The sequence below is a fragment of the Ictalurus furcatus genome, chromosome 10, assembly GCF_023375685.1.
Source record: "Ictalurus furcatus strain D&B chromosome 10, Billie_1.0, whole genome shotgun sequence".
Taxonomy (NCBI): domain Eukaryota; kingdom Metazoa; phylum Chordata; class Actinopteri; order Siluriformes; family Ictaluridae; genus Ictalurus; species Ictalurus furcatus.
In genome coordinates, this window is record NC_071264.1 from 8710380 (window position 1) to 8734392 (window position 24013).

Here is a 24013-nt window from a genome sequence, read left to right on the forward strand (position 1 = left end):
CAATTTCCCCGCACCAGCTCGGCGCTCGCAGCCACGCATAACATTACTGAGCACGCGACACCGCAAGACCCTTTACTACCGCGAGCGCGTCAAAGTCAACACATGACAATCCTCTGGTGCTGACATCTATCTGACCCCCCTCTTTCTCTCTCTCACATTTGCAGCTTCGCTGATGACTGTGTCGACTCCTGAAAGAACCGGATCTTTACGGAGTCTGAAAGAATCGATTCCTAAGCAAATTTCTATTCTTTTTTTTATTTTTATTTTTAACCCGAATTCACAGCATGCAGGCCAGTGTGAGTGAGTTACTCTAAGGGTAGGGATTGTAGCCAACACAATATTTCTGGATGCTCACGCCGAGAAAACAAGTCACAAAGCTCGATTCGTTTAGATGGAATTTGCTCGAAAGAATCGATTCAGTGAAGTGACGCCAGTCTCCTCAGGTTCGGTGCGCACTACGCTGCTATTGGTCAGCCGAGAAGTTAGCGCGACCTGATTGGACAGAGCTCTCCCGCGCCTAAGAGCTATTTATGCTATGTGCTCTCTGTGTCTGAAATCACACACTTGCTCACCCTTTTTTTTTTTTTTTTTTTTGTGGTACATTTTTAAATATATACAGGACTAGATCCATAACCAGGATCACAATTATTGTGAGATCCACCCTGTAGACACGTGATCCACTTCATATTTAATATTATGATGCAGATTGTGTATTACACCACTGGCTAATGTCTAATGTTATCTTTACCTCACATAAAATAAACATATACATCACTGCTATGTCAGATGTTGGCCTATAATACACTACATGGCCAAAAGTATGTGGACACCTGACCATCACACCATACGCCATGTCGGAATTACCGTAATTACTAGATGACAACTCAGACCTTCTACTCTTAACTCTTCACGTCCTTGGACACAGAATTATGCGTTATACGCCAAAATGAATCAGTGTGAGATGATACATACATACGCTACACATGTTTTCGGTTTATTGTCAGGTTAATCTTGCATTATTAAGACAGTAATAATAGTCAAATTTAGCTGCAAGCAGCAATGGCGGATTCCTCCTCAAGACTGCCAACAATTTCAAAATTGACATGGTAGAGAAATGTATCCCACAGATACAACATTTCAACACATTTAGATCAGTGGCAGATTTTAAGTTCATTTGGGTCGTTTTTCACAAATGATCATTTGTAGAAAAAAAAAATCCACAATGAGATGTTTGTGTTACCCATGAGCAACAAGGCATGCATACCAACTTTCAGACATTTTGGCCTGGCGGGGTTGAAATGCCATCATTTTGAACGTGTCAACTTTGAGGCGTGGCCTGTATCTCCACCTGTACTCTGTTTAGGAGCATGCTTATAATAGGTAACTGAGAAGTGTAAGTCTAGTTTCTGGTTTCAGTGTGCTACAGTAGAACAAATTTGACCAAGCTTCATGGTTCTGGAGAAGACGACTTACTGTTTAGCTGTGGCCAAAACAGCCACAGAATGTATGCCTAATAGACAGTCAGCCCACCCTTGCCTTAAAGCCATGGATGTGTGTGCGTGGCCCCAAGCTCATGCGTGTGTAAAGGGCCTGAGGAGTCAGTGAGAATTTTGGAGCTCGCACAGACTGTGGAGGAAGGGAGATATCCACTGGCAGAGTGCACTAGCATTTATCTGAGCATGCATAATTCAGATATTCACAATAAATCTATTTTTCATCTTACATTCACCCATTTCTCAGATTTGTCACTCAACATTGTCAAGAGTCTTCATGTAAACTGGCGATCGAATCAGAGTATCCGTTTTATGACTAGCGGATGTCTAAAGCATTATTTTAGTGTTAACTATAAATTATTATTCCTTTTAATGCCACTGTTTTTGGAGATATGAGGTTACCATCACATATGGTAACATACTGTAGTGTCCTCTTTGTGTGTAGCACAGATCAAGTCCATGGGTTAATGTTCCATTGATTTAAGGACACAAGAAATATGTGCAACAGTTGTCAATTCACCCATATGTAAATAGTTTGGCCAATTTTTATTTGACTCCTTATTGCTTATCAGCCTCTAGAAAGACATGTATCCCACATACATGTTCCACAGTTCAAGTCAATTGGACCTATTGTTCACGAAGATAAGATTTTTGTAATTTTGGACAAATTTTCAATGTACTAGAAAATCTATCATGGCGGAATTTATGGGTCCCAATAGCTTTTTTGTTCACCATGAGAAATAAGGCATCTATACCAATTTACAGACATTTTGGACTTATGGAGTTGAGGGAAAATCACCTAGAATTTGGGTGGGGCCTGTAGCGCCATCTATGGGCTCATGTGGGCCATTTGTGTTGTGGGAAATACTCATGGCCTGTAATATCAATGTGACAAATTCATCCATCCATCCATCTTCTATACCACTTTATCCTTTTCAGGGTCACGGGGAAACCTGGAGTCTATCCCAGGGAGCATCGGGCACAAGGCAGGGTACATCCTGGACAGGGTGCCAATTCATCGCAGAGCACAATCACATACACGTTCACACACCCATTCATACACTACGGACACTTTAGACATGCCAATCAGCCTACCGTGCATGTCTTTGGATTGGGGGAGGAAACTGGAGTACCCGGAGGAAACCCCCGCAGCACGGGGAGAACATGCAAACTCCGCACACACAGGGCCACGGTGGGAATCGAACCCCCGACCCTGGAGGTGTGAGGCGAACGTGCTAACGTGCTAACCATTAAGCCACCGTGCGCCAATGTGACAAATTTCAAAACTTTTTACCATTCAGATCTTGAGTTACTGGGCACTTTAGGGAGATAAGGAGAATAATAATAAGAGGAATACTAATAATATCAATAGGTTGTTAGGAACAATAATAATAGGTAACAATAGGTTATTCGTATAATCCTAATTATATGAATTATTACACAGAAATATTGCAAGATAACTACATTTTTGAGTGTTTCCACATGACGGTGCAGTGGTCAGGTGAACACATACTTTCACGATTATAGTGTATATTGCGCTGAGCCCCCAAATCTCATATAATAAAATAAAATATTTTGTTTCCTACACATGACCGCCTACTGGAGGTCATGTGTTCCCCCAGAATTGCCAACACCTTTCACCTAACTAGAAACGGTCCTGGCACTTTAATCACCCAGTGTGTTCACAAAGAAACATACTAACAGAACTGGAAGGATGTAGGAAGGAAGGAAGTCTGAAACAATGGACACTTCACTAACATGACCCACCAAAATGAATAGTAAATTAATTGTAAATGTTAAAGAGCTATACATTTAAAAGAAAAAACTAAGACAAAAAAACTCCCTGTTAATTAAGTTAGAGCGCTAACATCAAATAGCACTGAACACAGTGCAGTATTGTTTAACCACATGTGAATTTAACATAGTACATCCTTCCCCTGAGTTTTAGTCCTTTCCTTATTACATACCCAATAGTATAATCAACAGAAATAGAGGAATTGTTACTTATTGGAAATACAACTATTGCATATGAAAATGTATTTCAGAAAATGTGCTATACACATGAAATTATATATATTTTTAAAGAATTACTTGTGGATTTTCATACATTTTATTAATAATACAAATCTAACATCGGAAAAAAAAATTAACAACATTTGCACATTCATAAATCAAAATACATTTGAGAACTGCATTTGTGCGTTTATACTTAACGAGACCATTCATATTCTACACTAAAACATGTGTAGTTAGTCAATAAAAATCTAATGAACATAGCTTAAAATCAATGAGTTCTTGATTCACACGTTTGTTTAGCAGTGGAATTGTAGACACACTGCATCATGTGGTGAGAGGAGCAGCCTATGCATTACGTACACAGATAAGTACACACCTAAAATAAAATATAGTAGAGTGAGGAAGCCTTTGGGATTCTATCTTTATGCACCACAGCCTCCTGGGATCACGTTTACTACACCCATTTTCATACAGTTACACTATAGTGCCAAAACTATGTGGACACCTGATTATCACACCCAAATGTGCTTTCTGAACATCTCATTCCAGATTTAGTCCCCCTTTGCTGTTATAATAACCTCCACTCTTCTGGGAAGGGTTTCCACTAGATTTTGGAGCGTGGCTGTGGGGATGTGTGATCATTCAGCTACATGAGCATTAGTGAGATCAGACACTGATGTCGGGGTGACGAGGAGGTCTGGAGTGTAATCGGTGTTCCAGTTCATCCTAAAGGTGTTCAGTGGGATTGAGGTCAGGGCTCTGTGCAGGACACTGGAGTTCTTCCACTTCACCGTTAACAAACCATGTCTTCATGGACCTCGCTTTGTGCTCAGGGGCCTTGTCATGCTGGAGCAGGTTTGGGCCTCTTAGTTCCAATGAAAGGAAATTGTAACCCTACAGCACACAAAGAGTTCCTGTACAATTGTGTGCTTGCAATGTCGTGGTAACAGTTTGAGGAAGAACTACATATGGGTGTGATGGTCAGGTGTTCGTATTCTTTTGGTGATATACAGTACATACAGTACAGTAGTGTAGGTCTGTACAATAATGTGCGGTAAGAACATTTTTTAGCGTTTATCTTTAACCTTGCAAGGGTAAAATTTTTACTTCTGTGAAAACAGATCAGTGTTTTCATTAGTTTATTTGATTTTAAAATGCACAGAAAATCTTTTAGGTACCTCGATCTGATGAGCCTTGTACCATCTTATAGATCATAGGAAACGCTGATTTAGTTCATTCATTTTCATTGCTATACCCCAACCGTTAATAAAGTTCAAACTGAACACATTCTTCAAATTTTTGTTATTTACTAAACCATTTCTCCCCTTTTTTAATAGCTGAATGATTAATAAGTACTCCTGAAAGAAGTCTTGCTGTGTTTTATTTTTTATTTATTTATTTTGGCTGGTTACCATCCACGTGTGGGTGTCCAAGTGCCTACAACCTTTCCTTTGGAATGGACAATGTAGACTGGATGCATCATAGCTGTAGCACAAGCCTATAAAATCACAGTAATCCATTAGTGTCTTTAGCATAATAATCCTGATTAGTCAATAGTCAAAATAACTTGTATAAATGTTAATGGTTATTATACAATGTGAGAATTTCAGAATAACAGTCACACATCTTCTATACAACCTCCCCTGTACGTAAACAGCTAAACTTCCCTGTATTTTAATACTTCCACCATCATATAAATACTATATGATGTGCATTCACCCAAGACCTCACTTCACGCCTTAAAATATCACATGATTATTGAGCCCTAACGTAAGGCTGCTGAGCCGAGCTAATCAGGCTTCAATGTACGACTCAATCCTAGAGCACTTTAAAAGTATGACTGTCTATATTAAAACACTATTAGGTGTTTAACACTGGATTTGTAAAAATCACCAGCAGTTACCAATGCTAGTGAGGATCAGCAACTGAATTTCATGACTATTTGATCTCAACACTGACTCAGGACTAACATCTAAAAATGGGTTCAACTGAAAATAAAACAAAAAGAGCTCATTTTAAATAAAACAGACTAAACCTCAATTCAGCTATAATTTATTTAAACTAAAATAAGCTCATTTGCAAAGACAGCATACTTTAAATGAAAGCATCTTTTAAGAAATGAAAACAAACCTTATTTCTGGGAAATGGGATGCAAGCTAACTGATATAACAAGCTTACCAAAAACACAATCCATGGTGTGCAGGCCTATCTTAAGATTTAACATTGATTTGATTAGAATTTCCAGGGAATACATACTATAGCTACTTAGAGGTTTCAGGTGATGAATATTCAACAATCCTGTATACCTTCTATATTTTTCCAAAGCCTTATGTGAACGGAACCTCATTTCTGATCTGATGTTAACGGTGCATTTAAACCAAACCATCAGACATAATAAAGTGAATAATGTGAATAATGGCAGACAAATTGGTGTCAAGTTAAAGGAAACAATTGTGGTTATTATGCTGTTGGAAAATTTTTGCTGCCATGCCATTGTTCTCCTAAGAGAGAAAGCTCAGTGCAAATCATTCATCCATCCATCCATCCATTTTCTGTACCGCTTATCCTACACAGGGTCACGGGGAGCCTGGAGGATATCCCAGGGGGCTCGGGGCACAAGGCGGGGGACACCCTGGATGGGGTGCCAACCCATTGCGGAGCAAATTCACCACCCATTCACACACTAAGGACAATTCAGAGATCAGCCTATTGCGCATGTCCCAACCCCCAACCCGGAAGGTGCAAGTCAATCGTGCTAACCACTAAGCCACCATGCCCTCCAATGCAAATCAATACAAAGTTATTCTGACTGAACACCTGTGTTTCAGCACAAACAGAAATCATATATTTTGCCATTATTTAAATCACAGGGCAGTGTAGCACGCTAGAATGAAAGTGCTATCTGTCCTACTCTACATACATGAGCTCACAAATGCGCTTTATTGGCTACAGTTGCTGTTAATGATAGGGGAGAGAGTATGCCACCCAGAGAGCAAGACCAATTTTGCTCCCTTGGCTCCCGGGGACCGATGACTGTTGCATCGTTAAGATTCAAACTCGAGATCTCCCGACAAGACCTTCTTGCCTTGTCTAGGAGTTGAGGAAGTGGATTTAAATATGTCAAGTATAGCGCTTAAATCCTTTGCTTCTTGCTAACGAGACAAAACTTGTTATTATTATCATCATCATCATCTGCACCATCAAAGTGCATTGACTTATTCTAATAAGTCAATGCAACTAATAAGTTTCAGCAACTAATCAGCAAATGAGACATGTGGCCTATTATTTGAGACGGCTTGTATCAGAGGTCCATAAATTCTTGTGTGAATGAATTAACCTTGCTAACTTTCCCCACAATTAGTATGTCAGGGTATGATGGCTAATGGTTTCCTCAGCCAAGCCACATTGACATAAATGACAGACATGATGAGTGCTCGAGCTGTTTTGGACCTGAGCATCCTCAACAAGCACATACAGAGACTTTCAACTAACTGTAGCAAAAAGCAGATACTGTAGTGGCACGTAAAATGCAGAATATGGAAATAATGCTGGCCATTCATTATGTTTCTCTGATGCTGCGGTGAAGCAAGAAGTACATATGGCTACAGAGCCTGCTAGAAAGAAAAAGGTAAGTTCCTTCACCATGCTGTGGTAGCAGGAACAGAAAAGGGCAGTCCATGGAAGAGTAAGATCAAGTGCCTTTACTGGATGTAGCGTCTGCGACCTGAAGATGCAGAAGCACTAAGATTGTGATTAATTCCTCAGATGCCAGTGATCTCATTGGTGTCACAGACTGATGAAGCCTCGTGCCTAAATCCATGTCGCGTGCAGCTAAATATAAAGAAATTTATTCACAAAGTGCTCTGTGGATGGTCTCCATAACACAGAGCAGAGTTGCCCCTGATCCTTTAATGAGATAATGACCATAATCGCAGACACAATGGGTACAGAAATCCTACAGGCACTATTAAGCAGTGGGAGATATAGCACTGAAGAGCTGTAGGTCACTGGAATTGTTAACACATGAGGATAACTTAGTTGCCTCACATGCCATTGCTGGATGCCGGGTAAAAATGACGGACAGTTTCCAAAGGAAATTACCCTGGAGAAAAGAAGTAGAACTCCAGGCTAAATATGAGATGGAAGTTCTGAGACTGACTGGAGTACTGCCACGCCACCTGGTCATTCTAATAAATGTGAATGGCCAGAGGAGAAATGTGAAGTAGCAGGGACATTTTATAAGGATCAAGTTATGAGGTGACAACTTTATTACTGGCAAGGAATTGAGCAAACTGGAATACTCTACTAGGTCTTAAGGTAACCGTCTGGGTGGCCCACCACTCAGTCGTGGCTGCACTTCTCTTTCTTCAGAACCATTTCCAACAGCTTATTTCTAACCATCTTGGATATCATACAAGCATGCATGTAAATACAATGTCCTGAACAAATATAAGCTTTCTTACCAAATTTGTTCACACACTAATTGTTAATTCTGTGCTTAGATTTAGGAATTAGATTGCAACGTTTCCCAGAAAGAAGGCATTTTTACAGGGCGAAGAACTCTAGAGCATCAACTCACAGCAGAGGGCAGTATTTCCCTAAAAAGTGGTTCTTTATACATAAAATGGCTGCTTTTATTTAAGAGAAACTGCAATGGCCTTTTTTTTTTGTTTTCATGTCCATGTGCTCACTGGGGAATGGAAAATAGGAGCCAAATCTAAGCTTTAAGTGAAGTAAATTATTCATAAATTTTCCTCAAATATTCAGAGTGAGATTAAGCAATTCTTTTGTGAATTTTGGTGTGTGCTTTGGAGAACTCGACTCTATAGAGTTCTCCACAACACACACCAAAATACACACACAAAAAAAACAGATTAATCTCACTAATCTGTTGCTATAGTAACAGAATACTACTTTGGTTTAAAGTCAGAAATTTTCAAAATGAGAGATAATGCGATAACACAATAAACCATTTCATATATTTGATTTCTATTATGTTCATTTTTAAAATATTGATGTATTTTGATATAGATTAATTTAGGCACCAGAAAACACTCCTTATCCCACATTATTGGTATCAGTTTCTCAGCCTTTCTAGTCTATAACTAGTCATTTTGCAGATCGAATGAACTATTTAGTAGCTAGACCCCCTCCCCAAAAGCAAACAAAAAACTGTATTACATATTGTGTATGCAAATTGTCTGTATGTAGTGTACTGCCAGTATTGTACTGCATTTAAATTGACAGTACCAATTTAATATTACTGAATTCAATATTCAAAATATTAAATATTTGCTTGATTTTCCTGAATGGGGCTCATGTACTTAACCTGTACTAGTTAAATGTTGGTAATGAGTTGAACTGCACTGGTGCTCTGTATGTGAATATGAAGCAGTGGTGACTCACATGGTAAGGCATGAGGGACAGCATGGAGCCCAGAGGGAACTGACTGAAATCCAGTTTTCCAGAGATAGGCTCCACTCTGCCATGTTCCTGAGTCATTGACACCAATCTACCAAACAAATAAAAATCTCAGAAACTTGATATCATCTGTGCATACAAATATCCTGAAACTGTGTGAATCCACAGCATGCTGAAGTTATAATACACCAGAGGACATTACACTTTTTACATTACATTCTTAAGAATAAAATTCTTCTTAACTGCCATTTTCTTTTTATTTTCTAACTTAAGAAAAAAAGATGAGAATATTTTGTATTCCCAGAAATTCTTCTTAACAAAGTTCATTCAGTTGTTGCTGCTAAGAGTGGCCTAAATTTAGGTAGGCAATTCGTTTTTTCACACAAGTAATTGCATATCCTTTGCAGAAAAGCCTAACAATTCCCATACAAGTAATTAATTACACAACCATGACTGGTTCCTTGTAGTTTTAGCTTTCTTTAAATCTTACAATAAGTTCATGATCCAGCAATTATTAACATTAGTCCTAATGCCCATCATAGTATTTCTTACTTTAGTTCTGGATGGTTCTCGATGATTGCGTAGCCTGTAGGCAAACGGCCTCCACCATCATGACTCAAGGCGGCCCAGCCGCAGTCGACCAGGAGCTGGTTCCTATGTGGGTAGTGACCTATGACCCTTGTCAGCACCCGCACTGCAATGTCCTCATGTCTACAGGAGCCAATGAGCGACTGCTGCACATCTACACAACAGATATGCAATATACAAGGAACTTTTGCAAATGCTTGTAAATCTAAATGCCCAACAGAGAAAGTTATATTGCACATACTACTGACCGTAAAATACATAATTTCCAGGATGGACCTCACTTAACATAGCCATGTCTAAAACTGGGTGGCTACATGAAGGAGTAGAACCAATGCTAGATAGCACGTCATGGATTCCTACAGCTTTTAGCCTGTAACATACGACAGGAGAAACAGAGCATTTTACTGCATGGAAGGCAATAACATTATCTAGCGAATTGTAATAACTAGCACTTTTTTTAGGAATCTAAAACAATACAGCACTCTCTGAAAAGCAAGGCATGGTAAGCATACTTCTTCACAAACTGCAGCACAATATTTGTCGTTTCCTGGGCAACAGCCTTAATTTCCACCTCCCCCTTACAGCCGTAGGTGTTTCCACAGTGAGCGTAGATTCCTGTAAGCTCCACCCCTTCTGTCTCTGAAATGTCCTTGGCTAACTGCAGGGCAGCAGGATCGGAGTGAGGTACGCCCGCTATCAAATAGAACAGAAAATGAAGTATGAAAATATTTCAAATTGGAATATCCCATCAATTCGGGAAATCGTTAGTACCCTACTCATGACCCTGAGTGTGTGTAAATGTACACATAAGAAGACTAACTAACGTAAACCTCAACTGGACCAACTTCAGATCACATTATTCGCATGAATTACTGCACTTTAATATCTGGAATATACTGTTGAGTTTAAATTCACTATTATTATTATGTTTATAGCATTTAGCAGACGCCCTTATCCATGCTTTGGAGGCGCTATCAAAAACACATCCTCATGCTAGTTCACTCGGTTCAGGACTAAGTGTACCATCAAGAACTGTTTATGAAAACCAGTCATTTTATATTATTGCCATCAACTAAAGAATGTGAAAAATAAAGAAAGTGAGCCAACACAAACCCACAAATTAAGACAAATAAAACTAACCATTCAATTAAGCCGTTAAGAAATTCCTCAGCCTACGGAAGATTTAGCACATGCTTATTATTTTTAATATTACATATTATTCAATATTTTTACTGGCATAGAAGTGAGTCAAAATAGCTTCCACTTCTGCCTTTATTCTCATCGTTCATTTCGAGTTTACCTTGATCTTTCATTTTGTGCTCACAGCTGCCTTTCCACATGACCTTTTATGGAGTTTTGTGGGCATCACTAAATGCAAATGAGCTGTTGCAGGTAAGCTTTTGTAAATCCGGCAGAAAATTGTATTTTGGTTTGGCTTATGCAAATATTCACACACAACTTCACTAAAAGATAAACGACCGAAGCCCAATATACATCTACAGAATATTATACAAACGTAAGAGTCACCTACATGCTGTACATCTTACCTCTACCATTGTCACAGTCCAGTTTCAACCACACATGCCAGACTTTACCCTGCTTCAGTGGTCTCGCCTTCAGCTCTTGCAGAGCCAAGCTGTTGTCCAGCAGTACATGGAATAAAGAAAGCCTCTCAGACAACTCTGCACAGCGCTTTACTTTGTCAGAGGTTACTGGATATGCATAAAGGATATCATCATAACCACCATCAGCATAGAAAGAAGCCTCGGCCAACGTGGACACCACAATGCACCTTCGTGAGTTCCTGGTCATGATGTCTGCACATTCACTGAGGCCCAGAGAGATAGAGAGAAAATAGAAATGCATCATTATAATAAAGCAACACTATGCTTGTGGACAATGCAATATTAGAAGTCACACATTTTTGTGTTTTTCCTGCTCCCATCACACCTGATTCAAGCAAGCAGCTACATCCTTTCAGAGTTGGAACGGGTGTGTTAGAGCAGGCGAAACACTAAAATGTGCACTGCAAGTGCAAGTGCAAAGTGGTTCCCAAACCACAACCAAATCGGTTATATTTATGATTGATTTCTTAGATATACACCCACCAACCACTTTATTACGAACATCTGTACATGAACAGCAGCGCAAAAAATCATGCCGATTTAAAAAGAGAAAATAAACAAAACACCCAAACTGGACAGTACTAGACTAGAAAAAAAAAAGCCCGTCCAGTTCAAGGTTTGATGTTTTGTGCATGCTGAGATGTTTTTCTGCTCACCACAGTTGTAAAGAGTTATTATTATCCTTCCGGCCATTTTCCTCCGACTTCTCGTATTAACAAGACGATTCCACATACAGACCTCATTAACTCAATGCTTTTTTTTTTTTGTGTGTGTGTGTGTGTGTGTGTGTGTGTGTGACCTGAACAGGTTTAATCCCTACCCCACTAACTCAAAAGCAAATCCAAGAAATAACCTTTACTGGAATCTACTGTGTCCGGTCAGTGGAAATCTCAGGGATAAAAAGCTCCATGGCTCTAATAAAAAGGCAGAATGTCATTGTGCATTTAAATACATGGTTTATAAGGTTTATAAAACAGATCTGTGGAATTCTGTTCAGAGTCGCTGTAAGTGAGAAACTGGTTTGAAGAAGCCACACTTTCTACACTGGCCTGGTAAAGTGGATAACTGGCTTGTGTTTATACACAACAAAACCCACTTGTGTATTAATCAGTCTCACAGTGTCTTATGGGTTTTCATGTGAGGTCGGAGCTGCACTCCGAGCCTCAGGAAGCGGTCCTGCATCGCGTCTGAGTTTCTTCTCACAATGTCCAGGTCCACAACGAAAGCTGGGGTGCAAAGGTCCTTGATGGACTCGGTTCTGCTGGCCATCTTAAAGCGCTGAACACATCAGAAACATCGTTTAGACTCCTGCATGGAGGCTGTATTTAAATCATTACACATAAAACCATTGTAAAAACCCTCCACAGAACAGCGGAAAACAAACCGCACGCTCTAAATACACTCACTTTATTCAGCGTCTGTACAATTCCTCTTGCAGACTGGGTGGTTGTCCTGGACACACTGCGCATGCGCGAGGGAGGGAGGGAGGGAGGGCGAAGCGTAACTAGAAAACAATCCCTATTTTTTGTTTCTGCTGTAGATTGAAAATAATAAATAATGGCTAATTTAAAACAAATTATTTAGATTCTCTCTCGCTCTAAAAACAAACAAAAACAAAAAAACAAAACAAATAAACGACAATGGTAACCAGGAAATGGATAAAGATTGTAAATTATTGAATTATTGAGATTTTCAAGGGTTGAGTTTTGAGACAAAAAAAATTAAAATAAATCTAGCATAGGAAGCATTAACATACTCAACTGTTTATTTCCTGAGGGATTAATTACCTCTGGTGGCTAAGTTTAATTTTGTTTTATATCTCATTTTAGGTCTCAGAAATGGTCACAGCGTCCCACAGTCCCACATGATTCTAATCAAGTGATGTCTTCTGTGTCATGTCACAGCAAACCAGGGACTACATTTCCCATACTGCATGGCAGCATACAAACATGGCCGCCATGGACTGCAATTCCCAGAACACTCACACTCACACACACACACACACACACACACACACACACACACACTCGTTCTAATCACACACACCTGCACCCAATCTCTCTCTCTCTCTCTCTCTCTCACACACACACACACACCACTCGCACTCATTCTAATCACACACCTGCATGCAATCTATCTCTCTCTCTCTCTCTCACACACACACACACACACACACCTGCATCCAATCCAATCCAATCCAATCCAATCTCTCTCTCTCTCTCTCTCTCTCACACACATACACACATACATTAAGAACACTCACACTCATTCTAATCACACACACACAACACATACACACATACAGAACACTCACACTCATTCTAATCACACACACCTGCATCCAATCTCACACACACACACACACACACAACCACCGTATATAAGAGACTGTTCTAACCCTATGACTTTGTGAAATATTACGTGAATTTTCTGTATACCAAGCATTTGTTATCGGTTCTTGTTGTCTTGTTTTGATCTCGTTCTTGATTCTGGTTTTGTTCTTGTTTCTGGTTTTGCGTCATTTATGACTGTTTGCCAATCGCCTGACCCATTGCCTGTTCGTTGATGTACTATCTTCTGATTATTTGGATTTGTCTGCCTGCCTCTCTTTAAATAAAAGCTCTTATCTGCCTTTGCATCCATCCTAACGTCCATTACGTTTATTTCGTGACATTCTGACTAATGTCCTTTTTCCTAAGTAAATAAAATGCAAAAAAGCAGACCACCAATGAGATTTAAAGTGTGTATGGTGTTTATACGTTATTATAACCTCTAAAAGATGGGTGGCATTAAATGCCCTGACTGCTCCATTGCTCCTGGTGTGATCAGGTGAAAAAGACCTTGTCATGGTTTCCAATCTTCAACTATCCAGACCTCTCTTATCAACAGAACTACTGCTCACTGAATATATATTTTGTTTTGTTTTTTTGCACCATTCTATGCATAAATCCCCCAAAAACCCCCAAACCAGCCTGTCTGGCACCAACAACGATGCCCTGGTTGAAGTCACTAAGATCACATTTGCCTCCACTCTTGACCTGTATTTGTAAGATTTTTTTTTGTGCATTGCACTGCTGCTACATGATTGGCTAATCCTGATAAAGAGTGTATTTGGTGGAGATCTGCCCTACTTGCCCCTGTGGGTGAGCTGCCACTGCTGGCCTTCTAGCTTTCTGAAATGGGAGCAACATGATGATAATGATTTTAACGATAATGATAATGATGTTAATGATTTGATGATAAATGATTTTCACCCACTTTGTTGTTTATGGATGCATTTTATGCACATCATACCTTGGACCTAATGTACCGTGATTCAATATTAGCTACTGCACTTTCATTTGTACTATTGGGGGGGCGGGTGTGTTAAGGATGTCAGCGACGCCAGCTGGAAAATATAAACCCAAATGCACACAAAACCTAGGGGATATTTCACTCAGATGTGTAATCACCTTACACAACTGTCAGTGATGTGCTGCATGTATCTACGTTTCTGGGCTGTAGCATTGTCATACCATGCTGTGTGTTTTTCCTCTCTTGGTTTTGTTAGTAATGGTGTAAGCAATGTAAGGGTAGTTAACTCGCTACTTTCACAGTGCTCTGTGGCTTTATCACTCCTAAACGTTTATAAACTGCTGCCTATTTCTTTTTCTGTTCTCCTATTTTAATTAATATTGGTATTGGGGAAGGAGGAATTGTGTGCTTTCTAGAAAACAATTTAATGTCTGATAGATTTTAGTGTAATTATTGTGTAATTATTACAGTTTCATGCAAACCCCTGGTTTTCTGCTGTTGGCTTGGTTTCTCCTCTCTGTGATCCTCAAACACTGGTACAATATTCCTGTATCAACGCACCTTGCTGCCACTGTTCTGTCTCTTCTATATTGCTTTGTATGTGCTTGCTTTCCTCACCATTTTCCTCTTAGTACTAACACTCTCTGCTTTATTGACTTGAGTGTAAAGAAACAATGAACATTTTTCTGTCATTTAGTATTTTGGTAGAAAATCCATTACACCAACTGACTTAACATCAAGTTTAACACAAAGTGAGTTGTTCTGACAGTCTAATGTTATCTTTAAGCTCACATTAAGGCTAAGTTAACTAGGTTGATTGAAAGGTGCCTGAATTTCTTTCAATCACATGGACATTGATTTCACTGGAATTAGTTGCAGGATCCATTATGTTCACAATAAAAGACAAACGATGATGGAAAATAGTCACAAACTGTTGCATTTTCGAAAGAACAAAGCTATATTAAACAACATTACTGTGAAACAGGAGATTTTATTTGTTTTTAAGGGTGCTTGACAACTTTTGATGCTTTCATACCATGTGGTAACATACCATGTGTACATACTGTATATAGTTTAGTATGGTAGTAAGTAAGTAGCAGTTTCTAGACTAAGAGACAAACCCAATTTTTCATGAAATATAAAAAACAACAGGAGCAGCTCGGCAGTAATAAATTCAGCATGAAATTCAATATGTTGTAAGCTAAGACTATAAATTGGGTTCTTTGTGTGTGTGATTGTGTGTGATCTCAACACTCATGCAGAATAAAGTGCCCCCCACACACACGCAAAAAATTTGAGGAAACTAATTACCTCAATTATTAAGTTGATAAATCAATTTCTTTAAGCCAAATACATTTAACTATAACAAGTTTCAGTTACATTTTTGTTATATTTAAGTGTATTTGGCTTAAAGAAATTGATTTACCAACTTAAAAATTTTGAGGTAATTAGTTTCCTCAAATTTTTTGAGTGGAATGAACGAATCCGGTTTAACAGTGCAAATTTATGCTGTTTCTCAAAAACATGACTTGGTGAACAGTTCATCATTTTATGTTGTGTATGTTAATAACAATAAAAACAAACACGGTGACATAAATTCAATTGACCACAACCTGATTTATTGTACTAACACTGAAGTTGACAAAAAGTAATGGATTTCATCCTTCAAGTGCCTACAGAATTTGAAAATACTGATTTCATCTTCATGGAATTAGAAAATTTTGTGACTACATCTAATTAGAGTGTCTGTATAAGAAAACAACTTATCAATTGTGCTCATTCCGTTGTTTATAACTAAGTACATGAACATACCTTTTAATAATCATTTAATATGAAAGTTTAACTTGAAACGCATTGCCAACTCTTAAGCATGTATCCAAGCAGAAGTGAACTCTGATTAATTACTGATTTTTTTTTATTTTTTTTTGTGTCTGTGACTCATAGAAGAAGCTGTTGTGTGACTGGTTCCCTGTGTTAATTAAGTAAAACCATGATGATAAACTTGGGACTTTTTTTATTTATTTATTTGAATCATGAAGCCTGACATTAAACCTGACTAGGATTGACACTGAGATAAAATCAGGCTTCATTAAACCCTGAATGGTTTCTGCTGATATGTACCATCTCATGGAAATGTCATATACAGGTAAAACTCCAGTCTTGCTCTAGTTTAGCACCTTAGTGTGTATAAAAAAAAACAATACAGGTAACTCGGTTAAAAAATACAGAAATGTACCAAAAGAAATCTACATTGGCAACTTGTAGTTTAAACATTCAGTCAGTAAATTTTTTTTTTAAAAGTGTTGGTCATTTAACTTGAGTATAGTATCTTGTTGTACCTTCTCCCAAATCCATTGGTACAATATGGAGTGAGCATGATAATGAGGGTGTAACCCACAGATATTTTTTTTTCTATTGAACCTGAAGAGTCAGTCGGTTTTATAAAATCTAATTTAAGACCGTACATGAAAGATACGTACTGCAAATTCAGATAATGACCCTAATGACCAAGCTAACTCCAATAATACACCAATTCCCCCCTTACATTAGTATGAACTTAAGACACCCCATCTCCCTCAGCAGACCCACCGAATGAAACGTTCAAAGAAGCTGGGTTTGGACAGCTGAGAGTAATCTTTTCCTCTGAAAATAGCTGTCTGGTCTCCAAGAGCGAGCTTTGTCAGCACTTCCTTGTCAAGAGCTTCATCTGTGCCCAGGGCGATCACAGTGGGTACACCCTCTGCCCGGCGCATGGAGCTTATGCCTTCTTCTAGATTCTTCTTTTCGGTGATTCCATCAGTGATAAAGACAAAGGAGATTTCAGCGTTGCTACGAGCCAAGCGGGTGTTTCCACTCTGCACGATGTTGTTAATGGCATAGATAATGGCACTGCCCACGTTGGAAGACGCATCCATGTACTGCATTTTCGCAAGGCCATCAGTGATGACGGTGAAATTGTGTGTAAGTCTGAAGACCACATCCTGACGGTTTTCACCGCCATACTGTATTAGAGCCAGACGGGCGTTATTTTTGTCCCTGGCACCCTGAGCCAAGGTCAGGCGGTGAGCCACGTTCTCCACAAACGTACGGACGCTCTGAAAGTTATCCGATCCCATGCGTTCAGAACCATCCAGCAAGAACACAAGATCAACAGGGCGCTGAACACAACTGGCCACTGCTGGCTCTGTGGGAGAGAAATACAAAAATATTGATCACAGATGAACAACTCATAAAAATATCTGTCTTTGCTGCCTTACAGGGACAATCCAGCCAAAATCAAAGATGTAACCTTTGATACATCTCTTGTAACCATGCCAACTTCCATCTAACAGCGATGACACGGCAGGTTCTGTAGTGAGATTTCCTAGTTTCAATACCTGGGAAAACCCCTCCTGATTACATATCTTGCAGGTGGATGCAAAATTTGAAAGACTCCAGTGGTTATGGTGGATATTTATATGAGAGTGGGAAATGGTGGAATGGTATGTTCAGGAGATAGCCAGCTGGCTATGGCTAATAAGCAATCACTTTGCTTTGTAAAAAAAAAAAGTGGTTGACATCCAGCTATACATATTCAAGCCAGAATTCACTGAAGAAGAACTGCACCAGTGAGAAAAGCAACAGGAGGCAAGCATTTCAAAAATGACGCCGAGGCAAATAACTGATGTTAGCAACAACACAAGTAGCTACCATGATGTGAGCTAGCACTGTTACATTTACCTTGTGTTAACGACCTTACTAGCCATGGTACTAGTAGTCACATGGGTCAAGGCAAGCATTTGCTAACGGACATTATCTAGTTCTCCTAGCTCAGTTTGGCTCCTTTTGTTCCCTCTCTGCTTTCCATTTTGTACTAAATTCAGAAAGAACGACCCTTTTCTTCAGCATCTTTTCTTTTGATGCTACGTTGTTTGATGGACACTGATTAGTGAAGTGTAAAAATTTCTTCCAGGATATTACAATGTTATCACAATACCGCTGTTATTTATTTTAGGGAATGCATGTCAGAGGGAGAATGCAGAGTGATGTGTCTCACTCAGAGATCTGGATTAGTTGATCAGTAGGGATTCCCAGTAGTTGAATACGTATTGGCATTTTGCACGCTGAGTATTGTAGCTTTCATTACTCTGATGGGTGAAAAAAGGAAAACAACATAATATCATGAATTCTGTTAAAATGGAGACAGTAAGTGACGCAATCCTGTGCAACAGAATACTACATACCATCCATCCATTTTACATACCGCTTATCCTACACAGGGTTGCGGTGGGAGCCTGGAGCCTATCCCAGTGACAAGGTGGGGGACACCCCGGACTGGGTGCCAGCCCATCACAGGGCACAATCACACACTATGGACAATTTGGAAATGACAATCAGCCTACAACGCATGTATTTCCACTGGGGGAGGATATGTCCTTCGTACAAGCATGGGGAGGAAACTGGAGTACCAGAAGGATACGCTTGGAGCACAGGGAGAACATGCAAACTCCACACACACAGGGCAGAGGTGGGATTTGAACACAGAGGTGCGAGACAAATGTGCTAACCACTAAACCACCATGTCCCCAATACTACACACCATGACAAATTGTCCTCTGAGGGTGAACTTGACTCTAAAATAGCTTGAAAACCCTGCATTGTCAAAATACTGCTAACAGACTGCATTAGATCCTTCGCTACAGAATTATAAGTACTGTTGAAATAACTTAAATTATAAACTTCATTTGTTTGCAATATAAGTTTATTTAATATGTTCTTGCAGTCTTAGAGCTCTTTTTCTAATTGCACATTTCTAATGTATTACATACAGTAATGGTAGCCATTATTTGCATCAACTTTCAGGCATAACAAACTTTAATCACAGTCACAAACAGAAATTATTCCCCATGTTCTTTAAATTGTTAACCTCACAGGATATTTTTTTTCTGCCTAATCTCCCTACAGTTGAAATGATTTATCTGAAGTCAGAGCTGCTGGGTTATTTCTGGTGCAAATTGTCCAGGTTCATGCGTTATTTGTCATGCAATAATAATAATATTATATATATATATATTTAGGTTTTTACTAGAGGGGCTTTAAAAAAATTTTATTCCTACAATGTACTCTACAGCAATTTAAAATGATGGATATGGCAGTGAGGTTATGTATTCAATCATGAAAGCAAAACATGTATTCTATAACTATGTACAGGCCATAGAGGAAATAAGGCCCATCGGTATTGTGCAAAGTGCAAAACTTTATCAGAAAATCGTGGTGTGGTTTTACTCAAAATGCAATATTTACACATAGCATGAGATTTGGTTTTCACTGTGATATCACAGCTGATTATTCAAAACTGCCGAATATATCCCTCTGCAGAACCAGAATGCCTCCTATATCCTGAAGGTTTCAGCAGCTTAGCCCAGAATAATAACATTACGTTGTGCAGGCATGAAAAGGTCTTTACAGTCAGTCAGGGTGCCTTAATTTTATCTCTTAGCCTTGTTCAAGTATATAAAAATTAACTGTAAAAGTATTTCAAAAAGCAGCAGGCACTGAGGTCAGGTGAAAGAGGCTTCCGTCTTAAAAATCATAAAGTTTCCTCTAAGTTAAAAAAAGAAGAAGTCATGGTTAGGTCATTATCATCATCATGCTTACTACTGATCACCTAACTGGCCATTGTGCATTAGTATTCAAATTTTAGCCCTGAATAGAGCGGTCTCAATGTTAGTTCAGCAAGCTTGAGATGTTTTTAGTCATTACAATTTCATTTTCTTTTCACATAATCTTACAGCGAGGCCAAGAGCAACCAGCTTTCACCACCACAAATATAAAGCCATTGCCACTTTCTGACAGCCCAGTTTGGCCAAATAATGAGCTGGTATTGCCTAACACAACCCCAAGGCTTTGTTAGGGTCACCCAGGAGATCGCCATAGACAACTCTGAAAGAGTCAATGAACAAATTAGTCCACTGCTGTTTCTCTGGCCCGATGGCAAACTTGGCTCTCTGGGCTGTGTAGGCCATTGTGGCTACAGCCCTGGTGTAGGCATCGGGGGTCTTGACCTCCTGCAGAGACTCGAGTAAGTTTGAGACGTTTGGGACAGTAGTTGGGACAACGCTGTTTGTCCCTTCCTCTGCAAAGAATCCATGTATGGGGTACCCATTCCATTCAGATGACACATCTGCAAGTGAGCAGCGAGACAATAGTTTTAGGAGTCTCCAAGCGACTGGCTCCGCTCACAGAGCACAGTGCAAACTATGCTTGGACTGACTGGTTAAATTATTTAAACTTTTATCAAAGGTGCAAATTTTATAAAGAATTTTATGTTTATTTAAAAGCCATTAATTAATGTTATGGGTATTAATACTGGTATAGTGGCTATTTGCGCAACTGATTTATTATTTTGAGCCTCAGAAATATTTTAAATATTCGAGATTTACATTGATATTTACATTGATATTTACACTGATCACAGGATATTGAGCGTCTTGAAGCATGTTCTCATTAGTCTTTAATACTATATTTTTTCTCCTTATATCAGTATTACTTCCTCTTATATAATTTCTAAGATTATTTCCCCCTTTAGATGGAGGGGGTTGCATTACCACTCAATAATTATACCCAAGCCCTTGACAAATTTAATTTAAATTAATCTTCATGAATTTCATACTTTTAGAAATGACAGACAGCAGAGTATTTCCAGGGACCCTGTAAAAATTCAAAGAATCTTACCAGATTTGCATGGAAGGTCAGGGCAGACAATCACCGGGTCTGAAACAATAAAAAGATAGTTATATACTGTATATCCACATTTAATGGAGATGAGGGTGCATGTTTGCAGATGGACAACTTACTCGGACAGAGAACAGTCTCAATCCTGTCAATGAATTCTTCGGCCACCAGGTCAGCAAACCGCTTCATGCCCATCACCCTGTCTTGCTTGTCACAGGCAATAGACTTCAAACTCTCAGATTCCTCTTCCTTTTCAAACATGTCTCCAACACCAATGGCATTTACATCAATTCTGTCATCCGTGCAGAGGTAATTTAGCAGTGAGTCTTGATCCCGGGGATCAAAGCGACCATCTGTGATCACCACCACTGTCACTTTAGCCTTGGAACGTCGACTATCACGAATCAGGTTGTCATAGGCAAATTTCAGGGCAGATGGAGTCCATGTGCCACCAGCAATCCACTCCAGATTCTTCACAGCATCTTTGAAAGCAGAAAGGGAATCGATCTTGGAGTCGTTTAGCTGGATGGCCTGGAACGTACCGCTGTGACTGTACTGGACCACACCAACACGTGTTCCTGCAAAAAAAAAGACAGCACAACGTTGGCAGCCTTAATGACAGAACACACACACCTACATATACCTTCATTCACCTACAGTATATAACCTTCATATACTTTTTTTGATTATGCTGTTAGGTGTAGTTGTAAATTGCGCCTGCCTATCTCTGAGTGGGGGTCCTTAGCTATTGAGCCCAATCTGTTGATGGTGCTGATTACAAAGTTCTTCTCCAGGGTGAAGTTTGTTAGTCCCACACTCTCAGAGCTGTCAATCACAAATACAATATCCAGAGCTCCACATCTCTTCTCACAATCTGAAACAGCCAAGAGAAGAGCGCGGGAAAGAGTAAGTACAGTAGCCGAAAGTCAAAATAGTTTCTATGGACTTTATTTCAATTAGACTGACACAGGAAAAGTCACTTACCACAACACCCACAGGTCTCTCTGATATAGCTCATGACATCACAATCCTGAGGAGATGTAAAATATCCAAATTACTAAACTAAACCGATCGCAAGATAAATCCTGGAAAATAAAGATTCTAGGACTGTACTTACTGTAAGGCCTGGGTCTCCCTCTGGACCACGATCACCCTGTCAAAAAGAAGGTTGAGATCTAAGCACAAAGCCAAAAACGTCTTTAACTGACCTCATATTTGACTTTCTTTTATTCTTCCTTTTTCTTCTTCAGTAAATGCTTTATCCTGGTAAGGTTTGCAGTGGATATTTAGCATCCTATGATGTTGATCATAGTCTCATTAGAATGCACTCACTAACCACTTTATTAGGAAAACATTAATGTAATGATCTAATCAGCCTATTATATGGCAGCAGTGCAGTGTATAAAATCATGCAGATACAGGCCAAGAGCTTCAGTTAATGTTCACGTCAACCATCAGAATGGGGAAAATAGTGACCTCACTCTTGGACAACAATGGAATCATGGCATGGTTGTCGGTGCCAGACAGACTGGTTTGAGTATTTCAGATATTTGCTGATGACGTGAGATTTTCATGCACATTCATTTCACAGAATGGTGTCAAAACAACAACAAAAAAAACATCCAATAAGTAGCAGTTCTGCAAGTCTTGTTAATGAGGGAGGTCAGAGATGAATGGCCAGACTGGTTCGAGCTGACACTGCTACAGGAACTCAAATAATCACTCTTTACAACCGTGGGGAGCAGAAAAGCATCTCAAATGTGCAATATATTGAACACTGAGGCAGATGGTCTACAACAGTGAAGACCACATCGGGTTCCACTCCCGTTAGTCATGAACAGGGATCTGAGGCTACAGTGGACACAGGATCAGTGCTGGCACATGATTGGATGATTGCATGAATAGGCAGGTGTACATGTGTTCCTAATAAAGTAGACAGTGAGGGTATTATGCCTGTATAATTTCTGTTTATAGTACTATAGTGTATTATCTATAACCATATCTCAGTATTGTCCAGAGGATCTACTTACATCTCGACCTGGGTCTCCTGAAGGCCCCCTTGGTCCAGGCTCACCTTGAGATCCAGGCTCTCCCTAAAATAATGAACATAAAGAACATCCTTATTCTTCATATACACAGTAACTACCAATCCCCCATACATGGACATTTCTGATGATCTGAACAGTAGAGGAAAATAAATCTAGTAGATGAAGGTTTGCTCACGGGCTCTCCTGGTACTCCTTTCTGTCCTGGCGCTCCCTTTGGACCGCAGTCTCCTCTGCTTCCCCGAGCTCCAGGCCTACCTTTATCTCCTAGGTCACCCTGCAGAAGATATTAACAAGTTGCAGGAATGACTTCATATAAAGTAATATAAATTCTACATACTGAACTAAATAGGAGTTACAGTACCGTTGGTCCTCTTGGTCCAGGGTAGCTGAATCCTTGTCTGCCACTGTCACCCTGTGGTATTAGATACAGTAACATGCACTTAAAACAGTCAGATGATAGCGATAGAAACAAACTAGGTACAGTTAGCAAATTAGCAAAAGTAAACTAAGCATGTTAATTCAGAAAACAACAGAACACAAAAGGGGGTTTACCATGATCAGTAGAACCTCAGTCTATGATGATATAACACTTAAATATTCACACTTTTATACAGTGTATTTAAAAACAAACTCAGACCTGAACACAATTCAGCAGTGATGTCATCTCACTCTTCAGAATATATATATATTAAAATAATAGAAATCTCTTTACATAATAATAAATAATAGTCGACTGCTATAAATGTCCTTCATGCACAAGACTGACTATCATATATTGAGATAAGATGTGTATTGTTTTAGATACACAGATAAA

At 39.3% G+C, this 24013-nt stretch overlaps 2 protein-coding genes across 3 annotated transcripts in view; both read right to left on the bottom strand.

Annotated features, from left to right (window-relative positions):
• Positions 1–3590: 3590 nt before the first annotated feature.
• On the bottom strand, positions 3591–14410 carry zgc:162816 (uncharacterized protein LOC571260 homolog). Its single transcript, XM_053634264.1, has 8 exons — positions 12550–14410; positions 12261–12421; positions 11066–11346; positions 10031–10211; positions 9767–9888; positions 9483–9672; positions 8916–9021; positions 3591–5007 (listed from the first exon to the last, which is right to left on the bottom strand). The coding sequence occupies exons 1-8, from the start codon at positions 12610–12612 to the stop codon at positions 4918–4920; spliced, it is 1194 nt and encodes a 397-aa protein (XP_053490239.1). The 5' UTR covers positions 12613–14410; the 3' UTR covers positions 3591–4917.
• A 998-nt stretch (positions 14411–15408) lies between these two features.
• Positions 15409–24013, bottom strand: part of col6a2 (collagen, type VI, alpha 2) — a 30662-nt gene continuing 22057 nt past the window's right edge. The window contains exons 20-28 of one of the 2 annotated variants that reach the window (XM_053634262.1): positions 23561–23611; positions 23375–23473; positions 23182–23244; positions 22269–22304; positions 22136–22181; positions 21873–22025; positions 21274–21729; positions 21152–21190; positions 15409–17621 (exon numbers count right to left, since the gene is read on the bottom strand). In XM_053634262.1, coding sequence (XP_053490237.1) covers positions 17014–17621; positions 21152–21190; positions 21274–21729; positions 21873–22025; positions 22136–22181; positions 22269–22304; positions 23182–23244; positions 23375–23473; positions 23561–23611 — 1551 coding nt within the window. In that variant the 3' untranslated portion in view covers positions 15409–17013. Of the gene's footprint in view, positions 17622–19160; positions 20601–21151; positions 21191–21273; positions 21730–21872; positions 22026–22135; positions 22182–22268; positions 22305–23181; positions 23245–23374; positions 23474–23560; positions 23612–24013 lie in introns of those variants that run through there. The other variant, XM_053634263.1, reaches the window with a different exon arrangement.

Bases quoted from the DNA above. Each gene is read 5' to 3' on its own strand.
- zgc:162816 (XM_053634264.1), bottom strand. From the start codon at position 12,612: ATGCGCAGTGTGTCCAGGACAACCACCCAGTCTGCAAGAGGAATTGTA. The intron at 9,889-10,030 runs GTATGCTTACCA...CGTATGTTACAG, and splicing joins GTGCTGCAGTTTGTGAAGAA to GCTAAAAGCTGTAGGAATCC. The intron at 5,008-8,915 runs GTGAGTCACCAC...GTGATTTTATAG, and splicing joins TGTCCCTCATGCCTTACCAT to GCTTGTGCTACAGCTATGAT.